The sequence below is a fragment of the Epinephelus fuscoguttatus genome, linkage group LG21, assembly GCF_011397635.1.
Source record: "Epinephelus fuscoguttatus linkage group LG21, E.fuscoguttatus.final_Chr_v1".
In the NCBI taxonomy this organism is placed as follows: Eukaryota; Metazoa; Chordata; class Actinopteri; order Perciformes; family Serranidae; genus Epinephelus; species Epinephelus fuscoguttatus.
This window is the reverse complement of record NC_064772.1, coordinates 24,523,363-24,546,535: the sequence shown is the minus strand read 5'-3', so window position 1 is coordinate 24,546,535 and position 23,173 is coordinate 24,523,363. Positions and strand designations below refer to the sequence as shown.

The window sequence follows — 23,173 nt, the reverse complement described above, 5'->3', positions numbered from 1 at the left end:
GCTTCCACTGCTATGGCCCCTATCTCTTTATCAGCTGCCTACGCATGCCTGCACTCCCTCACCATCCTTCCTCCTCTCCTACCTGATCATTCCTGACCCAAAGATGGGAGGAGGGGACACTACTCAAAGATTGACATGCCCCCCTCCCCCAGACAACCACCCTGAGTTACATCTCAACACTCCCTCTCATGAATTTACATGTATGACCGGCAGTCATGCTGGGCCTTGGTGGGTTGTGTGTGTCTTAACTGTTGCACTTCCCTGACCAAGATCACTGTTTTAACTGCGTACTTTACTGGCACAGGACTGTTCAGCAGAAAGAGAAGGTTCTGTGAATATAACTGGTGTTCAGGTCTTTAACGTGTCCTTCTCCCGTTAGAAGTTTGTATCTTGAATGGTAATCTAAACTTAACAAAAAATGTACTTCATAAAAATGAATGGAATGCTGAGATATAGGCCTGCTGTATATTTCTTAAAAAACACCCCTTTTAAGCGGGACTATACTTCTGCATCAAATGGACGCTGTAGCCTGATGTGCACCTCCCCAGAAATGTTACTACACGTCCCAATGACGCAGACCTCCTGTCTGTTTCTGTAAGCTGAATCCATTTCCCTCAGTGGAAACAAAGCTTTTATTTACTTTAGTTTCACAGATAAGAAACAATAAATTGTGAAGACAATAAAGTCTCCACTAAATAACATTTAGTCTTGTGTGCGATTTATCCTGGTTTCACAGGAGTAAAGAAAATCTCCGCTCATCGCCAAGTTAATTTATACAATGTAAAATGCCATAGGCTTGTGCTAATAACGTTAGCATGTTGTATTTGTTTAGAAACCGTGTTTAGTATAAGACAGTTGTTTTGTCAGTGAACTTTGTGAGTTGTAGTGGAGCCTTGTTTTGTAACTATACCCTTGTTTAATGTTGCTGTTGTCCCTGGGTTCATGTGAGTTAGAGGAAAAGTCCGCTATCTGTTAGGCTAATTTATACAATGTAAAATGCCATATGCTTGTGCTAAAAACATTAGCATGTTGTATTTGTGGGGGAAATGTGTCCAGATAAAGACACGTGTTGTGCCTGTGAATGCTGCGAGTTATAGTGAAGCTGATTTGTGTTCTTGTGTTTGAAATTGTCTCTATCAAGCCATGTTTAATGTGTGTTTAATGTGTGTTTTGAATCAACTAAACTTTACAGCACTTCACAGAAACCTCCACTGCTAACTAGTGTTTTGGAGGTGTAACTGCAGAGTGACACAGACACACCACCGCACAAGTATAAATGCTCACAAAAGGCCACGTGCGTAGGCTCCGCATTGAAGTCATGAAGGCCTGGAGACTCCCTTGTGAAGCTTCGGCGGCCCCTGGTGGGGGTTGGGACCCCAGGTTGTGAACTGGTGACTTACATGATGAAGAATTATCTCTGAATGAGCCAAATCAATGTTGATTCACAACTTGTGACAAGTGACACTGCAGTACATTACTAACATGATATGGAGACGCAGCATGTCACCAGAACAAAATCACAACTGCATTCTTCCTGAACTACCATTAAAAACTGATAACTGAAACTACTGTCTTTGAATTGAGTAGGAAGGAATAAAAAGAGGACAATCTAATGAGTAGAAATGGGGTTTATTTGTCTTGTTAAAACAACAGAAGAAGAGTCACCACACTGTGACTTGGTGGTGTTAGTGAAGTGGTTGTTACAGTTAAAACAGATTAGCAGCTGCTTCATGTGGTCGGCTTTTTTCACGCACAGTTACACTTGAATTCATTTTAAAACTGAAACCATTTCAGTGTGCAAAAATAGAAACTATGTCTTACGTTTGGGGCCAAATTTGAGTTCTTCATAAAATGGGATTTACACTGAGATATACATTATCAAAATGGGACTGGTTTTTTTTCTAGTAATAGAAAAATATTCAAACTAAAAAGTGGAATGTTACATTTAACTGAGCCGACACGTCGTTATGTGTCCAACACACAAATGTGCCTGAGCTATTAGTGTTCCCTCATTTGGTCTGCTAATGTTAGTACAGCCTGATTGTCTTTTAGTATTAAATATGTTAGCAGATTCTGCAAGACCGTGTTACTAAAAAACTTGTTGTTCTAGTGGTGTTCACTACAGTGAAAGCTGTTGGTACAAGTGTAAACTAAAATTATTGCTCGCCTACATCTTGAAATGTTTCACCTGTCTAACTTCAACATGTGCCGTCTTTATGTCTCACAGTATAATGTTGCTACCACTGTCTCCTCCATCTCTCTTTGTGCTTGAGTTCCTGTAATTCCCCACCTCTTTTCTTCTTCTCCTCCTCCAGCTTGTCTGTTATCTCTCCCTCTCTTTTTCATTTCCTTTCACACTCCCTCTTGTGCCATTCTGTATTCAAAGACGCTGCCTCTCTCAGGGAAAGTCTCATTCAAGCGCCTGCGCTTGGTCTGTGGTCTTCCGTTGGCGGCCTCCTCTGTTCCGTATCCTCCTCCTCCAGGGGTGTAGAGGCAGAACATGTCCTGTAGGGGGAGACACACAGATTCAGTGGACACATCAGTTTATACTTACCAAAAATTTAAAATGTAAAGGATAAGCCAGTGTGTATTGTGGTTACTTTCAGAGTACTTGACCATATTTGAAATATAAAGCTACACAAAAGGAAAAATGAAAATAAAATAAAAACTTTTTAAGGCTCAATACAAAGGGGTTTTCTTATGTGCCTCATTTCAACAAGAAATGGTACACTCTTTAATAACTGCAGATGTAATGTAGCATGTCTGAAGTCATCCTGAAGACGTTTGCTTTCAGTTATATAAATAATTTGCATTTTGGAATGAGATTCTGTTCTCAGAATATGATATTTTTTCATGCAACATGAAAATATCACTTCAATAATTGCTATGGTTTATAGTTTATAGTATATCTTTCACACATGCACATTATGCAGTCTCACCCCGGGCTGAAGGCTGACACTGGTTTTGGCTCCCAGGTTGAGGACTCTGCCGTCTGCTCTGTGAAGCAGGTTCAGCCCTGCTGCACCGTCCTCAGCCCCTGAACAGCAGAGACATGTTAGAGCAGAAGAAAAAACAGCTGCTAGTCACTAAGCAAAATGCTCTCTTTCAAGACCAAATAAAAAAACATGAAAATGGCTGCTGCATGCAGGTTGAAAGGGTCATGAGTTTACCCTGGAGGCCGTAGGGACGGGTGGATCGCCTCTCAGTCAGTACAGACAGAACAACCTTGTTCCTGAACAGAAGTTTGCGCATCACACCGTCTCCACCGCAGTATTTTCCTGCACCTCCCGAGCCGGGCCGCAGCGAGAACTGCTCTAAAATCACTGGATATCTGAACACAGCAAATAGCAGCAACACACAGATCAGTAGTGTTAAATAAATAAGATGTTGGAAAGAGCCTAAAACTCATACAGTGAAAATCTGGGGAGGGGACAAATGAGGAAAACTGTTTTTGTTTTGTTATTGTTATTTTTTCTATAAAAAACAACAACAACAACAACACTTTTTTAGTGGATGCTAATACTTGAGTTTATATCTGACCTCTTCTCCAGAATCTCGGGGTCGGTGATGCGGGTGTTGGTCATGTGACTGTGAACTCCACTCCGTCCGTTCCAGCCTGGCCCCGCCCCTGCACCCCCGGCAACCGTCTCATAGTAACCAACACTTTCACTGCCAAATGAAATGTTGTTCATGCAGCCCTGATGGAAACAGGAATGATGATAAATAAGCAAATAACACAAAGAAAAATCACATACATGCACACAGTTTTGTCCTGCTCATCTATTCACCACCTGAGTTATTAATGGGCTCATCACACATTAGCATAATTCATATGCCAATATGCTCACTGAGATTATTTTTTTTTAATGTACAAATCCAGTTTTCTCACCTGGGAAGCGGCGCACACCTCAAACGCCCTGAAGATGACGTCCACCACTCTCTGGGATGTGAGTACATTTCCTCCAACCACAGCTGCATTCTGGGAAGGCTGAAGGATTGAGCCTGGAGGTATGATGACTTTGATTGGTGTGAGACAGCCCTGTATATGAACAAGGAAACACTGGATTAATACAAACTATATGCAACTGAATATCATTTCAGCATTTCAATTTTAAGTGCAAACCTTAAAAAAGAAAAAAACCTTAAAACATTCTTCAAACCCACCAGGAGTCCTACAGTAAACCCCTTACCTGATTGAGGGGGATGTCCTGTCCGACCATGCAGCGCAGGCAGTAGATGAGGGCAGACAGAGTGATGGCACGTGGAGCGTTGCAGTTCCCCCAAACCTCTGTTCCCGTCCCTGTGAAGTCAAACACCGCACTGCCCTGTGGTGATGGAGGTTTTTATATAAACTGATCAGTTCATCATGCAGGACAGAATGTTCAGATTATCCTGAGGAGATCCTCCTACTCACCTTTTCTTCATTAATCTGAACCCGCAGTCTGATTGCAGTCCCATCATCCATGAAATCTTCCGACTCAACCTCTAGGGAGCCAGTCTGTTGCCGTCGGCGACGTGCAAAGTCTCTCAGCATGTCCCTCACTGCCAGCTCTGCGTTACTCTGAAACATTAACAGCGGTACAACAGTACTTTTTAAAAAGCTTTTCCCAGTGACAGAGTTTTGTTTTTCCTTCATACTGATTCACTTGCAGCCACAGTCACCTGAATGTATCCCATGTAGGCCTGGACCACAGCTAACCCATAGCTGTCAATCAACTCCCCCACCAGCTGGCTGCCTCTCTGATTGGCTGCCACCTGAGCCCGCAGGTCTGACAGGTTGTCATGGAGATTGCGAGTCCCAGAGGAGTTTGGGTACTGGGCCGGAGCCATCAGAGCTTCAGTTACAGCTGATACAGAGACAGAGGGGAAAGGAAAAGAGAGGAAACCAGAGGGAAAAAGAGAGGGAGAAATGCATTATGGGGAGACGGAGCACAAAAGTGGTGTGAATGTTAAATAAGAGCACTGAGACAAACAAAACAAGTTGATTCATGTCATATTTCGGCTCATTAACTACACTCCTACTCAAGATTGCTGATGACTGTTTCCCAAAGCATACAGTAACTTTCTTGGCAGACTTCTGACCTTCCAGTTTGCAAGATAGGTAATGCATCAGTCGCATAAATTTGTCTTGTTAAAGTTATATTTTTGTTGCATTTAGACCCAGTTTCGAGCAGGGTTGGGCCCAGTTTTTGTCAAACATAGTCAGTTACTGAATACAAATTGCATGGCAAGTTTTATAATTAGAGATGTAATGCATCAGATTACAAATAATATTATTTAATCTGTTTACTTTTGGATTACTTCAGGATCAAACACTGAAAATATTGCACCTTATACTAAGAAAACAGAAGCAGCCACAAAAATCAAGTTGCATAAATGGAGGAAGACACTGTTCTTTTTCTCTCCCACCAGGTCCGCCACAAAGTGGAGCACTTGTCTAAGAAACTGTATTGACAGACGTGCATTTCCTAAGTTAACAGAGCATTGGTCATCATTAAAAAAAATCATAATTTTTTTTATTTACATTGCATTTGGGCTGATCATAGTTACCTATATCTTGTAAGAGGATAACAAAATCCTGATGAAATATAAGCTGCAACAACTCAACCGTTCTTGCGATTATTGGATATTTTGACCTTTATGGTGCGTTCAAAGACTTTCTGATATATGAGGATCAGTTGCCAAACAGTGACGTTCTTGATGTGACACATGACCACCCATCCATTTCACAGCATTCACGCTCACATTTTGTTTCTCTTCCAAACCTGTCCCTTCTTACAAGTGCATTACCACATAATATCATAAAATACAGGCGACTAATAATGGTGTATTACTCATCTCAGGTAAGATGGTAAGCTTCGAAAAATAAAGAAGGTAATATCAATAAGGGTGCGTTCACAGTCAGTAGGTAGTACAGTTGTATTTCAAAAGTACGTACTGTTGCATGCAGTATGCACACAACTGTGACAAACTACTGTCTCATAACATTACACTGAACTTTGACCCTCTTGCTTTTATATGTGTTACCTTGGAAATAAAACTAACACCACTTACTGAGTTCGCCAGAGATGCAAATCAACCTGCAGAGATCTGCTGTTGTTACTTTGTGATGTATGTAGTTTAATTACATCTGAAGTTCTCTGTCATTGTTATTTTTATGGTGAGGTCAAACAGCTGTCATCTATTTGCGGCTCAGTTGATGTGACATATCGTCCACTGTGCAAAGGATCGTGGGTCAGAATAGCCAGAGAAGCATGCTGGCTTGCAGACTGCAAAATCAGACTGGATGTAGTAGAACATCCTGGTATTTCTGGCAGACTGCATTTGACACACTATGTACTGGGACACACTAAATCTTTTTCTGGCATGCTATATAGTATGGTAGTACGGGTATTAGAACGCACAGTAAGTATCAGTTGTTTGTAGTTATTTGGTTAACGTATAGATACACATACACACATGTAACACTCCAGCAATATCATGTGAAAAATACAAAGAAGAGACTCTTTATCTATTGACAAGATACAGTTCTGTGTTATCTCTGTTTCCTCCTTTCATCAGTCTCTCACATTCATTTCTGGTTCACCCTCCTCCTCCTCTTACCCTCCTCCTGGAAGACGCCACCAGTGACAAGTTTAAAGGAAATGAAGACGGCCCCCTCCTGCTGAAGGGAGGTGGAGTGGGGGGGCATGGAGCCCGGAGTGATGCCTCCAATGTCAGCATGGTGCCCTCTGCTGGCTACAAAGAACACTGGCCTGCTAATCCCTTTCCTGAACACCTGGGGGGAGAAAGGAGGAAAGATAAAGGAGGATAAGTAGTGAAAAGGAAAAATTAATAGTGGGGAGAGCAAGGATGCAGACACAAAGCTGGACAGACTGACCGGTGTGATGACTGTGAGGTCTGGGAGGTGGCTGCCCCCGGCACAGGGGTGGTTACTGAGAATCACGTCGCCTTCTTTTAGCTTGTTCCCCAAAGATTTCATCTGCATGGATAAGAAAAAGAAACAGATCATTCTCTGTGTCACAGTATGGTGTTAATACTTCAGTGTTTCAGTAGTTTGTCTAAACTCAGGAGAAGCACACTTCCTGCACCTGGTACTGGACGGTCTCCTGCATGGCCCCCAGGTGGACAGGGATGTGGGGCGCATTAGACACTAAACCACCGTCTGGTCCGAACACAGCACAGGAGAAGTCCAGACGTTCCTTGATGTTGGTGGAGATGGAGGTTCTTTGGAGAACTCTCCCCATCTGTTCTGTAGAGGAAGAGAGGTGGAACAGAACAGCTGTTAAGAAAATCTTTTAATGACCCAAGCTTTACCCCATGCTCCCACATTTTCTGCCTTCCTTCTCCCAGTTTCTCCCAAATAACCTTTAACTCCTTCCTCATTCCCTCCTCTTTCCTCTGCTGGAGTACCTGCTATGCTCATGAAGCGATGGGAGAAGATGGAGAGCTGCACCGTGTTGAGCTCAGTGCCCAGAGCGCAGTGAGGGTCAGAGCCTACAGCGATACAAACATCGCCCCCTTCTGTCAGACGGGCCTCACAGCAGGGCTCCACCAGGATGGTGCTGATAGAGCGAAAAAAATAAATGTATAAATATACACAAGAGAGATGTTTAGACAGGTTAAGTTTTTTTTTTAAAATCTATTCATTTATTCTAAGTGTTATTATAAGTGTTAAGCCAGTGTTAACCTAAAGGATCATCATCAACTGATGTCCCTCGGCCTGATGTTAAATTGGCCATTGAGACAACAAATAAAACACACAACATAAAAAATTAAATGCAGACATTTGTATACAAATACACTCAGAACAGTGGAGTTCAATAAAGAAAGGATTTGATTTTTTCCTTTTTCCTTTAGTGATGCAGATCCATTAACACTTTGAAACCTGGAGCAACTTTGCTTTTCTCGTGCTGCTTTCAGACACCTTTTACAAGTTTTGAACCTCGAACAAATTGGTGCGATTTCTTTCACAAACATGAGCAACTTGGTCAGAAATGTCCCCACAAACTGCAAAAAAAAATTCAAAAAAAAAAAAAAATCAATAGATTTAAAAACATTATTTAAAAAAATGGGGGGAAAAAAGAAAATATCTAGTTATTATTACATTTTAACATAATGTTACAGAATTTTATCGATAAATTTTAAGCACATTTCCCCAGTCATTTCCTTGTTTTTCCCCCTTTTTTTTTTTACCATTATTTTGCAGATTTTTTGGGTCCTTTCTTCCTTCGTTGCTCATTGCCTTCTTCCTATGTTGTATATTAAAATACCTCTGGATCTGCCCCAATACCAAAACGTAGAATTGGCTCGTCACATCTCTAAAAAAAGGCTTCACTCACTGATGTTGATTTAAAAAGCTAGTAATAGTAATGAGGGGAAAATGCCTGCCTGTTTTTGTCAATGATGATGGCTGGTCCCTGGATGCTGTGACCACATGGCAGCTGCTCCCATAGATACACACTGGTGTCCAGGTAACCTTCCTCGAAGTAACACTTGGTCATCTGCAGAGAGGAGCAGAGTTAAAATTGACACAAGGTGACTGTTTTCAGACCAGGAAGTTTATTTTAATGAAAATAAATGAATAAATTTATGTCTTTATCATTATCTATCAAAGCATAATGTATATCTGTGTGAAAGGACATGTCTGTGTGCTTACATGTATATGACATGTTAAGCTGTATGTACTGTATGTATAAGAGAGTCTGTGCACCGTGACTGGTTTCGTCTGTCCACGCCCCGTCTTTGCTTTATACACCGACTTGATACCAGACTTCCCACAACCCCTCACTCTGATGTCGTCAACCACGATGGGTCTGTCTGGAATAGTGAATCCAAACTCCTTCAGATAACTAAAAGAAGACATAAACAGAGGAGGTGGAGGCAGGAGCGTGGAGTTATCGAGGTTTGAGGAACATTAGAAGCCACGAGTAGTGTAAACAAACACCAGCTGCAAAGTTGACTGAGCTTATCTCCTATGGAGAAATGACACATTAACTTGACGGTGTGTTTGCTTATACAATGTAAACTTAAGGGCACAAAGGAGCAAAAGTGCAAGTGGCAATGATTCATCTACTCATGAGTGAATGAATGTTCCAGGCAACAGCTCACTGCATGAATAAATTAGCAAATCATCAAGCAAATGCGTAAAGGAAGAGCTAACCGCTTGGTGAAGGCACTGCGGAAGTCTCCAGCTCGACAGGACTGGGTGTTGCTGGGGTGACCGGCAGCAGTAACCATGAGAGCGCAGTCGGTGCCCTTGTAACGCAGGTGAAGGAAAACCTCAGTGGTTATCTGATTGCTGCGGAGGACAAGAAACACACAGCTGCGTCATTGTACCCAGAGAGGTATGAGGTAAACCCCAAACTGCACAGTGTTGTGTAGGTGCTCACCTGGTGAATCCACGTGCACAGAGCGTATCATGGCAGCGTTTTGAGAGCTGCTCCACCCTCCGATCAAGCTCGCTGAAAGATTGCTGCTCATACTGTAGTGAACACGGCTCCTGCACCTCCTCCACCACATCAGCCAGAGCCAGGCCGTAGGCTGAGAGCACGCCGCTGTATCTGCATTTACAGCCAAACCCATAGTACATGGATACAAATACAACTTTCTCTTACACTCACAGACAAACACAGACTGTCACCCTTACTTATGTATGAAGACAGTCTTCATCCCCAGGGCCCTGGCGATAGCACAGGCATGTTGGCCACCTGCGCCCCCGAAACATGCCAACACATGCTGAGATGTGTCGTGGCCCTTAGCCTATGGCGGTGGGGAAGATGGGGGAGGAATGAGAACGTGACAGAGACAGGGGAGACAGAGAAAGGGGGAAAAAACATGATTTTATATGTTTGACACATAAAACAAATCAAACAGCTGGGGGTTGAGACTCTGAAACCAGAAATACCTGTGTCAGAGCTCTGATTGGCCGGCACATGGCTTCATTTGCAACGCGAATGAATCCCATGGCGACCTCCTCCACACTCATCTCTGAGTTGTGGGAGTGGTTGGCCCCGTTTGTGCTAACCTGCGACTGAAAACATAAAAACATATTTTAGCCTTATCATCAACAGTTAATTACACAATTATTAAGGTGTGACACTCAACTTAAAGGGGCAGTTCACCTCAAAATTGAAAATAGAATATTTTCCTCTTATGTGTAATGCTATTTATCAGTGTGAATTGTTTTGGTGCAGTTTCATGTAGGAACTATTTTCTTTCTACCGAACTACACCCGCCAACCGTATCATGGTGCAGAAGGAAACGTGCATCTACTCATCGACAAGAGGCTCGTGCTCATGACAGTGAGAAATGTAAACTGTATGTCAACTAGCTCAGTGGTGCTAGGTGAGCTAGCAGTAGATGCACACTTCCTTCTGTACCCTGATACGTTTGATGGGCGTAGTTCAGTACTAAGAAAATAGTTCCGACACGAAACTGCTCACAACAAGGTCTGTGGATTATCTTGAGTAACTGGGTCATGATTTCTGGAAAGAGACATCGCTGGTGAGTTTTTCAAATGTATTTTTTTGGCGCTTTGAGCACCACAAGCCGAGTGCCATCTGGTGCCATTATATTCCACAGAAGGCAGACATCTCTACAGCTGATATCTCCAACTCTCAGTAACTCACAGCAAAACAATCTAGACTGATGAATAGCACTACAGGTAAGAGGGACATATGTATATTTGATTTTGGGGGTGAACTGTCCCTTTAATATCTCAGTAAATATCAGTGCCTGTGATTGGTTGGAAGACAAGAAGACGTTGATCTCCTGGCTCAGTTTATGGAAATGCTTCATGGTCTCCTCCAGTGACAGGGGTTCATTCTCCCCCGGCCCAAAGATCTTTGGGAAGAAGGAAGGAAGGAGTCGACCCAGGGCTAAGTTAGCGTCAGTGACAGTCAGAGGGCCACCTACAAAAACCCCACAGCAAATCAGTATTATTATTTCCTCCATGTTCATGCTGTTCTAAGTGTTCAAATGCTGTCGTGTATAATGCTTCACTAGATGCTCCAGTTTTGTGTTGCATGAAATGGAGCTGAACGCTTCCCAGCTCTCCTAAAGGGACGACAGCAGTGAAGCTGGACTCGAGTTTCTTTTCACTATTTAGTTCCAGCTGAGAACTGCGTGAGACAAGCTGCAGTTATATCATCTGAAAATTTGTGCCAATGTCCAACCTTCACGCAGATTATCCATCAGGAGAAGGGGAGGGGAACAGGACAGTAGAACAAAACCATCCCAGCTGTGTGTGGATTTTTGTCTTACAGAACGGAGGGTGCATCAACTGGAATTGATTACTTAGAGTGGCCGCAACGATTGGAGTTTAGGAAAGTGAATGGAAATGTATAGTTTATCTACCAGGCTTTGAAAAGAAGAAATCACACAAATGCATTGAAAGAAACTGGAAAGAGTTAAACAGAAATAAAGGGGAGTAATGGTGGAGGAAACACAAACAGTTGGTTACCTTTTCTGTAACAGGCTGGTCCTGGATGTGCACCTGCAGACTCTGGTCCAACCACAAACATCCCTGATCTGAGAGGGAAGTAAAGGAAGGAGACAAACAGAGAAAGGAAGACGGTTACATGGCAGGAAAAATACAAATGTATTTGACTTAATACAAATCCTCAATAGTCATCTATGTAACTATTAAGCTTTCAGACACATTTGCATACCCTTTATATTATATTGATTGCTCTAAGAGGTCGTTATTCTCAGCTATAAGACAATCAAACCTTTAGCAAAGCTGTGACGTCTTTATTCGATGCAATTTTGTAATCACTTTGCCAATTCTTGAACAAAAAGTTATGTTAAAGCTTGAGTATGAAACCTTTGTCTCCCCCTTCTGGTAGTGAGAGGAATTACACAAACACTGTTGACGCGTGGTTATGATGAATGCCTCTTTTAAAGTCTTCACGTGTAAATATCTTCCTCTGAACATCGAGTTTCTTTCATATCTGGCGCTTCGACTCCAGAAACTTTTCTCAGACGCGTCTTAGGATTTTTCACCATATTCCCAGCTGCTGCTCTGTTGCTATGGTCTCTTGCCCATTCCCGCCCCCTTTCACTCTGGCTGGTTAAAGTAAAACCCATGGCTTCGCATGTGCCAGCTTGCTGTTACAAAAAACGCCACAGAGCCAAGACACCACAACTGCAGTACAGTGTGAAATACAGAAAGGTTCGCTGGTGGCGACAGGCTTAATCAGCTTTGTGTGAAGACATTCGGCAAGGGCTTGAACAGGCCGAACATTCATTTATAAATACAAGTCCCACACTCCGGCTTTAAGCAATTCCCCTATTTGTGTTTCAGTAAATTACAATCCATATTGTTTCTTCACACTCTTTCATTTGCTCACCACATGACTGCACCCTGCCTATGTGAACTTCAAGCAACCAGGTGGAATCAAATCACAATGTGAGCAATCAGTGTCCATAAGTAGTCTTTAAAAAGTTGTGTATGACAAACTGATTTTAGCCCACCATGATGTCTTACCTAAAAGAGTACTCCACTGATGCATTGTTCTGCTAGTGACAGCTAATGTACAGCTGAAATGGGGCACTACAGAGGTCTGGTAAGCTCATTTCTTTCTCCATTTTCTCAGATTCTGTTCATTTTGAAACTTTTGGTCTTCAGCTCCAGATCAATCTGACTCAAGTGACATCATTAAAGGCAATTTATCTGATTTTATGCAGCTCTAGAGCTGCAGTAGGCTTTATACAACATTTTTCCACATATGCAGTAGTACTCCCCAAGACCTTTAACAGACTTTGATATGTTTAATTGGTAGATTTCCCCACTAAGTCATATACAAACATGTTTTTCACAAGATGTGTCAAACTGGTGATTGACTAACAGACCTGAAGAAGAGCCGTGATCCTCCGCCTGCAGCTACAGTGTTGATGTCCAGCTGAGGTGCCTGCAGGGTGACTCCAGCTGTGGTGGCCTCAAACACGTGTTCGTACTGGCCGGCATATCGACTTACGTCAGTGGATGTTCCTGGAGAGAGACGAGACAGAGAGAGTCAGACAGACAACATGCATGAAAAGCTGACATCTGTACAAAAGAGCACTTCTCCTGTATCAAACACCTAAAGACATTTTTCCCCCTTTTTTAAAAATCTGTAATTCATCTATGCACTTAATACCACAACGTTACTTGTAATAATTCACTAACTGTTCAAAGTACAAACAGTGTTCCTCTGCATTCCTTCACTCACCACCCATGTCAAAGCCTATCACAGGTTTTTTCTCCATTTGGCTGTATGAAGTGATGGCGTATCCCACCACACCCCCTGCTGGGCCAGAGAGGATGGCCCGTGAACCGCAGAACTGCTCCATGGGAGTCAGACCGCCATCTGACTGCATGAACAGGACGTCCACATCCTGAGGACAGAAGGAAATAAGAGATGGAGGAGATCATTTTAATGACTATTTTTACATGCATACTAATCCACTAGAAGTCCAAATATAACAATGTTCCAAATATAATATCAAATCACAATCAGGCCTTATTCTGTAAGTAGGTTTTCCTGATAAAGAAATGTGTGATATGCCGGTATCAGAATATGCATCTCAACTGGGATTTTTAGCGCAGTTTGTGATACACAACCTCTGGCTTCTGTGCATTGCTGTTGTCATGGATGCTTTGTGCACAAGCCAACTAGCCAACAGTTTGCAAGGCTGAGGCAGAGATCCAACAGGTTTGGATATGTGCAAATATCACAACAGCTACCTCTTCGAGAAGGTGGGAGAAGGAATGAAAAAGGGAGGCTGTGTTTGCAGAGTCGAACAACTCCACCACTGATGGAGATGCAGAGAAGCAAAATGGCACAAGTGACTCCAGCTGTTAACGCGACAAACGACATGTTAGATCACACTAATCAAAGTGTGCGCGGTATTCATTTTCATTAGCCAGGTACTAGTGTTATCATGATACCAAAATCTTTGTTTCGGTACCAATACCAATATGAGTTTCGATACTTTTCGATACTCTTGGGTTCTTTTCCTAAGGAAAAGTCCTTTTGGCTACAAACCTTTAGAACAATAAATAGTAGGGGTGTAACGGTACCAAAAAATCATGGTTTGGTAAGTACCTTGGTACGGACGTCACCGTTTGGTTGCTCAAATGTTTCACCAAGTTGGTGTTGTCTCATGTTGTCTCCCTTTCATGTACGCCAGCTGCGAATGTTGATACAGGTGTTGTCATACACACCACTTGCACAATATGTGCTCCAATAGGAACAAGGAAGGCGTTTATGTGCATAAATGAATTAAATAAATGAATGAATTGAATCAATTTAAAAAGTACCGGTATTTTCCAAATGCAGTATAGTACCGTTTGGAATACTCTAGTACCACGGTACTATTTTAGTACCGGTATACCGTGCAACACTACCAGGTACATAGCTTAGTAGAAATTAGGGCTGCCTCCTAACAGTCAACAAAACGTTAGTCGACCAGAAAGGTAAAATTCTATCAGGAGCTGCGCCTCGTCAAAATAAATCAAAACCTATATGTCTGGAACAGGTGGGAATTTAAGTCAGGTTAATTTCCAGGGCTGGTACCTGCGGTTATTCCACAGGCTAGTTAATAACATGTCGGGCAGGAAATCCAAAGTGTGGGATCATTTTGAGAAGGTGAAGGACGAACCCAAGGTGATATGTAAACTCATCTTCATTGGTCGACTACAAACATGACGTATCTGAAACATGGAAGTAGCTACATGCCCATTAGCGCACAGCGTCATTAACAGGCGGCTCGCTCAGTGTGTGACGTGCACTTGTAGATAAAATATAGGCCTATATTAATGAAGGTTCATTACTAGTCTACTACTAGTCGACTAATGGCCTAGGAAACTAGGAAAATTCTTGGTCAGGTGCAGCCCTAGTAGGAATATTGTCTTTGTAGGAATGAGACCATAACAGGACCATCTAGAAAATCCTGTCGTAGGGGGGAGACCACAAATGACCTGATTTATACCTCTACAGTAGTCCAAGCACCTTACAAAAAAAAATATGCAGTATTTTGTATCAACACAAAAACAAACACACACATATTGATGTAGGAAACACACCTTCAGGCCACCCTTGAACCCGGAGGTAAAGCCTTTTAAATACTGATGAATTTTAGGTGTGAGGTAGGCGTCTGCGCAGACGGTGTAGCCTCGCGGCACCGCGCGCACCATGGGCATGACCTCGCTGGACAGAGACACCTGGGTGAAGCCCAGACGACGAGCCAGGGAGCCCACTGCTTTCTCATGATCGGACCATCTGAAGGAAAGAGAGAAGGGGAGAGGGGAATGGGGTGGGGCTGGAATGCAAGTCAAACCTCTTGTACAATTTCACCGCCGCTCTGCAGTCTATTGTGTCTTCACTTAAAAGCTTTGTCTGTGAGACGTGAGAGGAAGCAAAAATGTTGGTCAACTGCTGCTTTCCTGAAAGAACCTTTTCAACTCAATCCAATTTATCCGCTTTGATCACTTTCACGACTTGGAACTAGAGTGAATTCGAGGTAACAGCCAATAGTGTGTGTATGTTTCAAGAAATACATAGAAATGACTTGAAGTTAAGCGAGTTATGGAAAGAAAAACATTAACTCTCACCCACTAAACCACACACAACAGAAACCGCCTATTGGACACCAGACACTTCTGACATGTACAGTGTACATACCACTACTCCCACAGAGACAGAGAGATCCAGGGCAGGGATTACATAACTGAGTATACAGTGATAAAGAGAAAACACAAAGTGAGTAGTAGACGTAAAAGAAAAAATATAATCTGTTCCAGGCTTGGAGTGACGGCCTGGGTAGCCAAGAAAAAAATATCAGATTATGATCTTGAGTAAATATTCCCCTACCCCTGAAGGTTCAAAAACAAGCTGTACTACTGACGTGTACGAGTGCAGCAGAAGGACGGCGAGACTGGTGATCCCGCGAGACAAAACTCCCCTCAGGTCCTTTTCAACCTGCTGCAGATCCAGCTCCCTCCACACCTCCAGAGAATCCCCGGTGCTGCCTGAGGGACACAAGCACAAAGACAGAGATTATCAGGATTACTTCAGGCAAGGCTCTCATGTGTGTGCCCATAGACTGAGCTCACATTCCTGCAATTACACCCCACAAAATACAGAATATTGCCTTTGTTGGGTTAAGAACAGACACAGAGGAAATGCTGAGGGAAACAAGAGGGGAGATTTGTAGGTAGAGGTGAGACAAGAGTCAGAAAACAATCAAACAGATGGGTCTGGTGCATATATTTACATAATCATTCAACATTTCAAAATAAAGAATGCATGCGTAGTAAAACAAGACTTATAGCCTCACAGAGCTGCAGGAGATTGACTGTAGAGTCTTAGTCTTGTTTCTGTGCTTGAACTTTTCAAGCAGCTGCAGCAAGTTTAGTTACTGATATAAAAACTAGAATTATCACCTCATGGTTGAATGCCTCCGAGCACCAGTCAAGTTGCACTTACAGTTACAGTTTGCATATATTTTTGTAAAAACATGGATGCTTCACACACATCTTCCCCCCGGCAGCACAGATCTTTACGATCAGAACAGTTTCAGTCCTTCAAGTCCTTCTTCTGCAGAAGGACTTGAAGTTGCAGTCATTGGTTCCTCTCGGCCGTTTCAAAGTACTGGTGCTGTGAATTTTTTATTTTGTACTTTCGTTGTCTGTCTATAACTTATGTTGCTAACTGTCTCGGCCAGGACACTCTTGAAAAACAGTTTTTTAATCTCAAGAGGGTTTTTTTTTCTAGTTTGATATATCAATAAATAAATGTTTTGTAAGGTCACAGTGACCTTTGACCTTCAACCACCAAATTCTTATCAGTTCATTCTGGAGTTAAAGTGGACGTTTGTGCCAAATTTGAGTAAAAAAAGAAAAAAAAATCCCAAACCACATTCTTGAGATTGAGTTCATGAGAATAAGACGGATGTAGAGTCACAGTGACCTTTGACGTTCAACCACCAAATTCCAATCAGTTCATTCTGGAGTTCAGGTGGACGTTTGTGCCAAATTTGAGTAAAAAAAGAAAAAAAAATCCCAAACCACATTCTTGAGATACTGAGTTCATGAGAATAAGATGGATGTAGAGTCACAGTGACCTTTGACCTTCAACCACCAATTTATCCAATTTCTAATCAGTTCATTCTGGAGTTCAGGTGGACATTTGTGCCAAATTAAAAACAAAAAAAAAATCCCAAACCCCCGTCTTGAGATCACGAGAATATGTAAATATATAATAATATATTTACATTTGGACTGGTTTATACTTGTTAATCACGGATAATTAATAATTTATATTATATACTAAGATAGGTTTACTACTTTCTTTCTTATCTTTTTTTTACATGTTCGAAATAGATATCAATATCAATATAAAACTGTATGTAAACTGTACTATATATGTATTAACAAAACTCTACAAGAGTCTACAGCCAGTCTGAGGCTCTCTGAGACTCTACTAAATGCTAGCATAAGGTTGCTAACAATGACAATGCTAACCTGTTGATGTTTGGCAGGTATAATGTTCACCATGTTCACCATCTTAGTTTAGCGTATTAGCATGCTAACATTAGCTAATTAGCACTAAACACAAAGTACAGCTGAGACTGATGGGCATGTCGTAAGTTTAGGAAGCATTTAGTCGTAAACCAAAGCACAAGTTTGTAAATCATTTCGGGATTCGTCCAAAACTTTATGACTCAGATAAAAGAGAAGAAAGTAGTTGTGTTTCACACCTGTGACAATACGTCTGGGATCTTTTCTGGCCAGCTGGCAGCCATCTTGCTGGAGAACAACACGCTCATCCACCTCTATTACCTCTTCATACAGCACTTCAGGAACTGCCACCTCCTGCACAAACACACACACACACACACACACACACACACACACACAAGCAGGGTATGTAAATTCAAAGCGGGTATCCCGACTAGAGAACATCTGACCAACATGTGATACACAGATAAGAATGAACACAACATGCAAACAGGACGCTGTGTTTAAGACAGCTCGCTCTGCAGCGGAGCATCAGCTTCACTGATAAGTGATCATTTAAACCATTAATGGTACAACTGGTGTGGGGGCAAACTCCAAGACCCGCCCCCTGTTCCTGTCACACAAAATAATGTCTAAACATGGGCTGTACTCCAAACTGCCTGCTGCATACTCCAGACGAACGCAGTATACAGTATGTACGTCATACTCCACACCGTGTTTGTCTGCAGTATGTGGTAGAGGCCAAGCTTAGCCGGAAAGCATGGAAAGCATAAGCTAACAATGGCAAAAAAAACAAGAGAAGTAGACAGAATACAAGACAGCAGTCTGTGGTCAATGCCCATATTGTGGCACAGAGAAGGAGGCCAACAGGACAATGAATCCTTTCTGATTACATATCGTTAACATAGGCTCTTGACCTAACTTAAGCTAAGGAAAAAAAAAAAAAGGAAATGTTGAGTTTTCAAGCAGCAGAGGAGTCTTCCAACACACACGGCTTGTTTTAGGGGAAGAAGCGGAGTTGTCAGAGGTTGGCTGCAGTTAGCAAGACGTCACCACTACCTGCTTGAGGGCGGGCGGCCCGGCTTTTGAACCTACTGCGGAGAAGGTCCATTTCTGGCGCAGCTCGGCGTGGTACGGTGCGTCTTAACAAATAATGGAAACCCAAATCGGCGCAGCAAGGCTTGACTCTGCATGGCCAGAAGTGACAGTGGAAAAAGCCGACAGTATTGTACGTGTGCTACTGCGGTAACTTCATTCATCTCACAGACTGATTTAGCGTAGCTTGTGCAAGTTATAGACCAATGTCGCACTGTAGACCAATTACCAACCAGATCAAACAGCTTCGGCCTGGCCTGTGTGCCGATGTGCAGCAAGTCCTTGAAGCCCCGTGTGACCAGGAGCGCAGTCCTTTCGCCCTCTCTCTCCAGTAACGCGTTGGTTGCCACCGTTGTGCCCATTCGGATCCAGCCGATCAGAGAGGTGTCTACAGGCTGGTCACGAGGGAAAGCCTGCCCTGTTTCCTGTCAATAAATACACACAAACATGTATCATGTACTGTTCATGCACATGATAGAGATGTAACAGTGATTATACAACTGTTTCTGTCTGATCTAGTTTGCAGACAGCATTCACATGTCTGCTCATTAATTATCTTATTGTAAAATATAACAGCAACAAAACTGAGAATTATTTAGCTGAAAGTTTTGATCCCTGCTTCACACTGTTTCTGTTTTACTGTTGATTTCATGAGCAAAGACTGTACTGACATTTTCCATTTCACGGTAATGAATCACAGAAGCTACATGGATCATTGCACCATACATTCCTCTTCCACCACATGACGATATATACAGACAGGGTCGCATTTCATGCCTGCGGCAACATGTACATGTATGCCAATGTTCAGCAGCTGCTTTTTTGAAAGACAATTTTATTACTAGGTACGTCAGACTCATCTCATAGTAACATGTCTTAGCTGTGACCAGAATTTAATCTAATGAGGAGCACATAAGGAAACGAAAAGCAAAGTTTAGGATGTGGTACTTCCAAGTCAAATCGGCTATCTAGAAAATCTCAACCACACTTTGTAACGTGTAATTCCACAAAACTCTTTGTATAAATGGAAAAATAACTATAAAGTTTCAATATTTCATCCATCCATCCGTCACATTACCTCTTCCAGGACTCTGCGGATCCCCTCAGTGGGAGCGTCCTTGTAGTTCTGGGGGTCCCTGGACAGCAGTTTCAGGACTCTCTCTCGGCCATCAGGCAGCCGGGTGAACACATCGGTGAAGGTGCCGCCCCGGTCGATGGCAAAGTCGAATTTCCCCTTAGTCTCAGCCATGGTGAAGAGAGAAAAGAGCTGCTCGTGTGTGTATGACTAACCGGAGTCACAGAGGGTAAAAGAAAGAGAGAGATTATCCACTCTGGAACACCGTACTGATAAGAGAACAGCAGAGATACTCGTTCATTGACAAAATCAATACAGTGACACAACTACTTTGCATCTGCCCCCCTCTACCTGCATTTCTAGTCAACCACCAAGGTTTATATAAGTCAGTCCTTTCTCTCCCAGGCTCTCAAGGGTTACATCCACTAAAAGGGCTTGTTTTGCCACTGACAGGCTCAGATTGTTAATCAAAGTGTCTGACAACATTATGGAAAGGATCCCTACAGAGACAGACCTTTTTGGTAAAGATTAAGATCAACTTTGTTCACTCAGAAACAGCCTCAAAATCACTATCACCAAACCCACCAAACTCCATTTTAAAAAAAACAGTGATTTTATCATTGTAAAACACACTTCATTCAGAGTAAACAGAAACAAAATATAATGCACAAAAGCTGTCTTGGTTTGTCTTTTACTGTGCCAAGAATCACCAACTCTGGTTTGACTGAAATTAACCCTTAATTCACCCACTTATATGTAAGAATAAGCTGGCTCTATACAGGCTTAAATTACTCTTTATTTAAATGAGGTCTGGTGTGTTGAAAAATGATGATTTCAGGGCTGCTTTCAGTTGAACAGAAAGGTCTATCTCTGTAGGGATCCTCTCCATAATGTTGTCAGATACCTAGAATACCAATCTGAGCCTGTCAGCTGAAAAAAAAAAAAAAAAAAACTTTTATGGATGTAAATTGACTACAAGTGGTTATACTGAAGCCCTTTACAGCTGCAGCCATCTCCCTCAATGATTGACCTATTTCAAAAACTGTTGCTCCTCCTATTAGTCACTTGGAAACAAAACTATGGGAGAAAGGGTCCAGGTTTAAAAGTTACCTTTTAACTTGGCTTTTCTGAGCTGGTTTGAGACAATCTCTTTGTATTTGTCTGCATTGTCTTTTATAAAACATGTCAGAGATGTGAGTTTAAACATGATGTTATGTCTAAATATTGCATGTTTTTAGAAGGTGCAATTTTAAAGGGATATTGCATCACCACAAAAAGGGGGAAAGCCAGAGGAACTCTGCAGGAATATCAATGACCCAGACGGTCAACATGGAGCAGCCACAGATAAGGCTCACACACAGTCGCAGCGGATTCTGCAGGAATACATGTTTTATTATTAGCCTGTTTCAGAGACATGCAGGATACATATGAGCACTGCACTGTCAATGCAATCGAAACAAGCTCTAAATACTTGAATTGTCAGCGGCTCAGCATGTTGTGTCTGCAGCCCATTCACAGTCTGTGTGCAGCGGGAGCATGCACACACCGATCTCACTGCAACAAAGCTACAGTTTTGGACAATCTGACGGTTACAGACATTTTTACTCACCTGTCCGTGGCTGCTGCACCGTCACAGAGTGTTAATCTTTGATAATCCGTTGACTATCAGATCGTCCTACCTTCACCTTTCCGCCAAGAACTCACAGTTCTATCTGTGTGTGCAGCTGACTGAGGGTTTAAGCTCCGCCCCCCTGAGAGGAGCCGGTGTTACATGAGAGCTGCACAGTTTTTCACCTTGACCACCTGCTGCCTGAAATATGTGACAGAGAGGGATTCACAATTCCATAATGAGTCTAAATGACATTGCAATTAGGAGAAGCTGCATTTTTTTTATTATCATGAACTTTTTCAGTGGCTTTTATTACCTGACAGACTAAAGATAAATAAAATAAAATCCTTTTGTGTCTGGTTTATACACGGTTTCTATTAGAATACTCAAATTACCTCACATTAACCGTCCTTTAATTGCAGTTTTGCTCTTTTTTTATATATATATTTTTGTAATACATCATGTAATCAAGTATCTTATAATCTGTATTCATAATAGTTATATGTCTGTAATTATCTAACCCTCTCCTCCATGAATGCAAACTGTCCTTGGGGTCCTCTGCCAGAACATTTTCAGCACCAAACACTTAATTTCCTTCATTCTAGTGAATTTCCGTGCACCAATTTGTGCCTTTCCTGCATCAATATTGTGCACATGACCTTAATTTTGTCAAAATAAAAGTAACCTAGTTTCATGTTTTTATTTGGGAGGCCCGCCCCCTCTCCTGAGATCTGCACCTATGGTGACATCTGTTGACCAGTCACTGGTAGTACAGGCTGATCATGGCAGTAAATGGATACAGCTGACCCAAGGATGGAAATATCCTCCTGAGCCCCTGTGTCCTCAAATGTGAACATCACATTTTGGGTTAACTTGACCTTATACTTCTACTTACCTTAGACTTGTTGTCCTCATTCACGGATACATTTTTGTCCCATCTACCGGTAGTAAGAGCACAATCTACACTCATCAATGTAAAAACAAGATGGCAGCCATCTCTGCCAAGTCAGCCTGGTGAACAAGGCCCAAAACCTGATCACATTTTATGGTTGAAACTCGTTTATTAAGGATTAATAATGTTTGTAGTTTGATATGGCAACAAAGTTGACCAATTTTTGCAACAGAAGCAAGATGCTCTTAATTAGGAAGTACTCGTTTTAGGACATTGGGACTTTATTGTCTTCTCATTTGAGGACATTGGGACATAATAATTGTTGACAGTGTTCAGGTTTTTATACTTATCAGGTCTTACTGATCCCTGATAGCTAGGAGAAATTAAAAATGCATACCAAACAAAAATTCTGGTCTCAGGAGGATATAGACAGTGCAGGTTGTGGGGAGGGCATTGACACAGCGGGCCCTCCAACAACAAGCTGGGTGGAGAAAGGGCCCTTATGAGTGATTGCCACCTAGGAAATATGCTTGTTTTCAAAGAGCTCCCAGTAAGTTAAAAACAGTGCCACTTGCTATATATGCCCTTCAGAAAGACAAACCTATCTCTGTCATGTTTTTTTTTTCTTTTTTTGGAAAAAAGTCAGAAACATTGTATGTAAACATTATGCGTATTCCAAATAAACTATGAGAAACTATTAAAATTGTTAAATTGAATGAATAATTTCTAATTTTCTTTGGTATTTTTGTGATATACAGACATACAATGATGACCGCTGGCTAACATGTATGTTAATATTATCCAGTGTCAAGTCCCTGATCATGTGATGAGACGATACGTGCACAATAGCGTACACTATTGGACCCGTCGTAATAGTGTGCACTGGGGTCTACTGTAACTACAAGCTATTTGCGATCAGTAGGACCCAGTAAGTATAAAAACTCAACATTGTCAATGATTATAAAGTCCCAATGCCCCTTGTCAACTTTTGAGTCG

The 23,173-nt window shown here is 42.1% G+C and overlaps 1 protein-coding gene across 3 annotated transcripts; it reads right to left on the bottom strand.

The window, feature by feature from the left end:
• Positions 1–1,610: 1,610 nt before the first annotated feature.
• On the bottom strand, positions 1,611–21,411 carry oplah (5-oxoprolinase, ATP-hydrolysing). 3 transcript variants are annotated; one of them, XM_049564643.1, is made up of 28 exons: positions 21,286–21,411; positions 19,680–19,886; positions 18,835–19,026; positions 17,746–17,860; positions 15,892–16,015; positions 15,071–15,266; positions 13,215–13,380; positions 12,856–12,994; positions 11,465–11,532; positions 10,738–10,913; positions 9,908–10,033; positions 9,650–9,762; positions 9,393–9,563; positions 9,164–9,301; positions 8,714–8,852; positions 8,392–8,504; positions 7,414–7,565; positions 7,092–7,252; positions 6,881–6,982; positions 6,604–6,778; positions 4,663–4,847; positions 4,415–4,561; positions 4,191–4,325; positions 3,890–4,039; positions 3,541–3,698; positions 3,171–3,331; positions 2,940–3,037; positions 1,611–2,505 (listed from the first exon to the last, which is right to left on the bottom strand). In XM_049564643.1, exons 2-28 carry the CDS (start codon positions 19,848–19,850, stop codon positions 2,353–2,355), a joined length of 3,924 nt encoding a protein of 1,307 aa, XP_049420600.1. In that variant the 5' UTR covers positions 19,851–19,886; positions 21,286–21,411; the 3' UTR covers positions 1,611–2,352. The 3 variants fall into 3 exon arrangements, with proteins under 3 accessions (XP_049420600.1, XP_049420602.1, XP_049420601.1); XM_049564644.1 differs by lacking the exons at positions 1,611–2,505; positions 2,940–3,037; positions 3,171–3,331 and having other exon boundaries at positions 3,558–3,698; positions 4,191–4,300; XM_049564645.1 differs by lacking the exons at positions 15,892–16,015; positions 17,746–17,860; positions 18,835–19,026; positions 19,680–19,886; positions 21,286–21,411 and adding an exon at positions 15,669–15,870.
• Positions 21,412–23,173: the final 1,762 nt, after the last annotated feature.

Bases quoted from the DNA above. Each gene is read 5' to 3' on its own strand.
- oplah (XM_049564643.1), bottom strand. From the start codon at position 19,850: ATGGCTGAGACTAAGGGGAAATTCGACTTTGCCATCGACCGGGGCGGC. The intron at 17,861-18,834 runs GTTGGTAATTGG...GTGTTTGTGCAG, and splicing joins GGCCGAAGCTGTTTGATCTG to GAGGTGGCAGTTCCTGAAGT. The intron at 12,995-13,214 runs GTGAGTGAAGGA...GTCTCTCTCCAG, and splicing joins GATAGGCTTTGACATGGGTG to GAACATCCACTGACGTAAGT.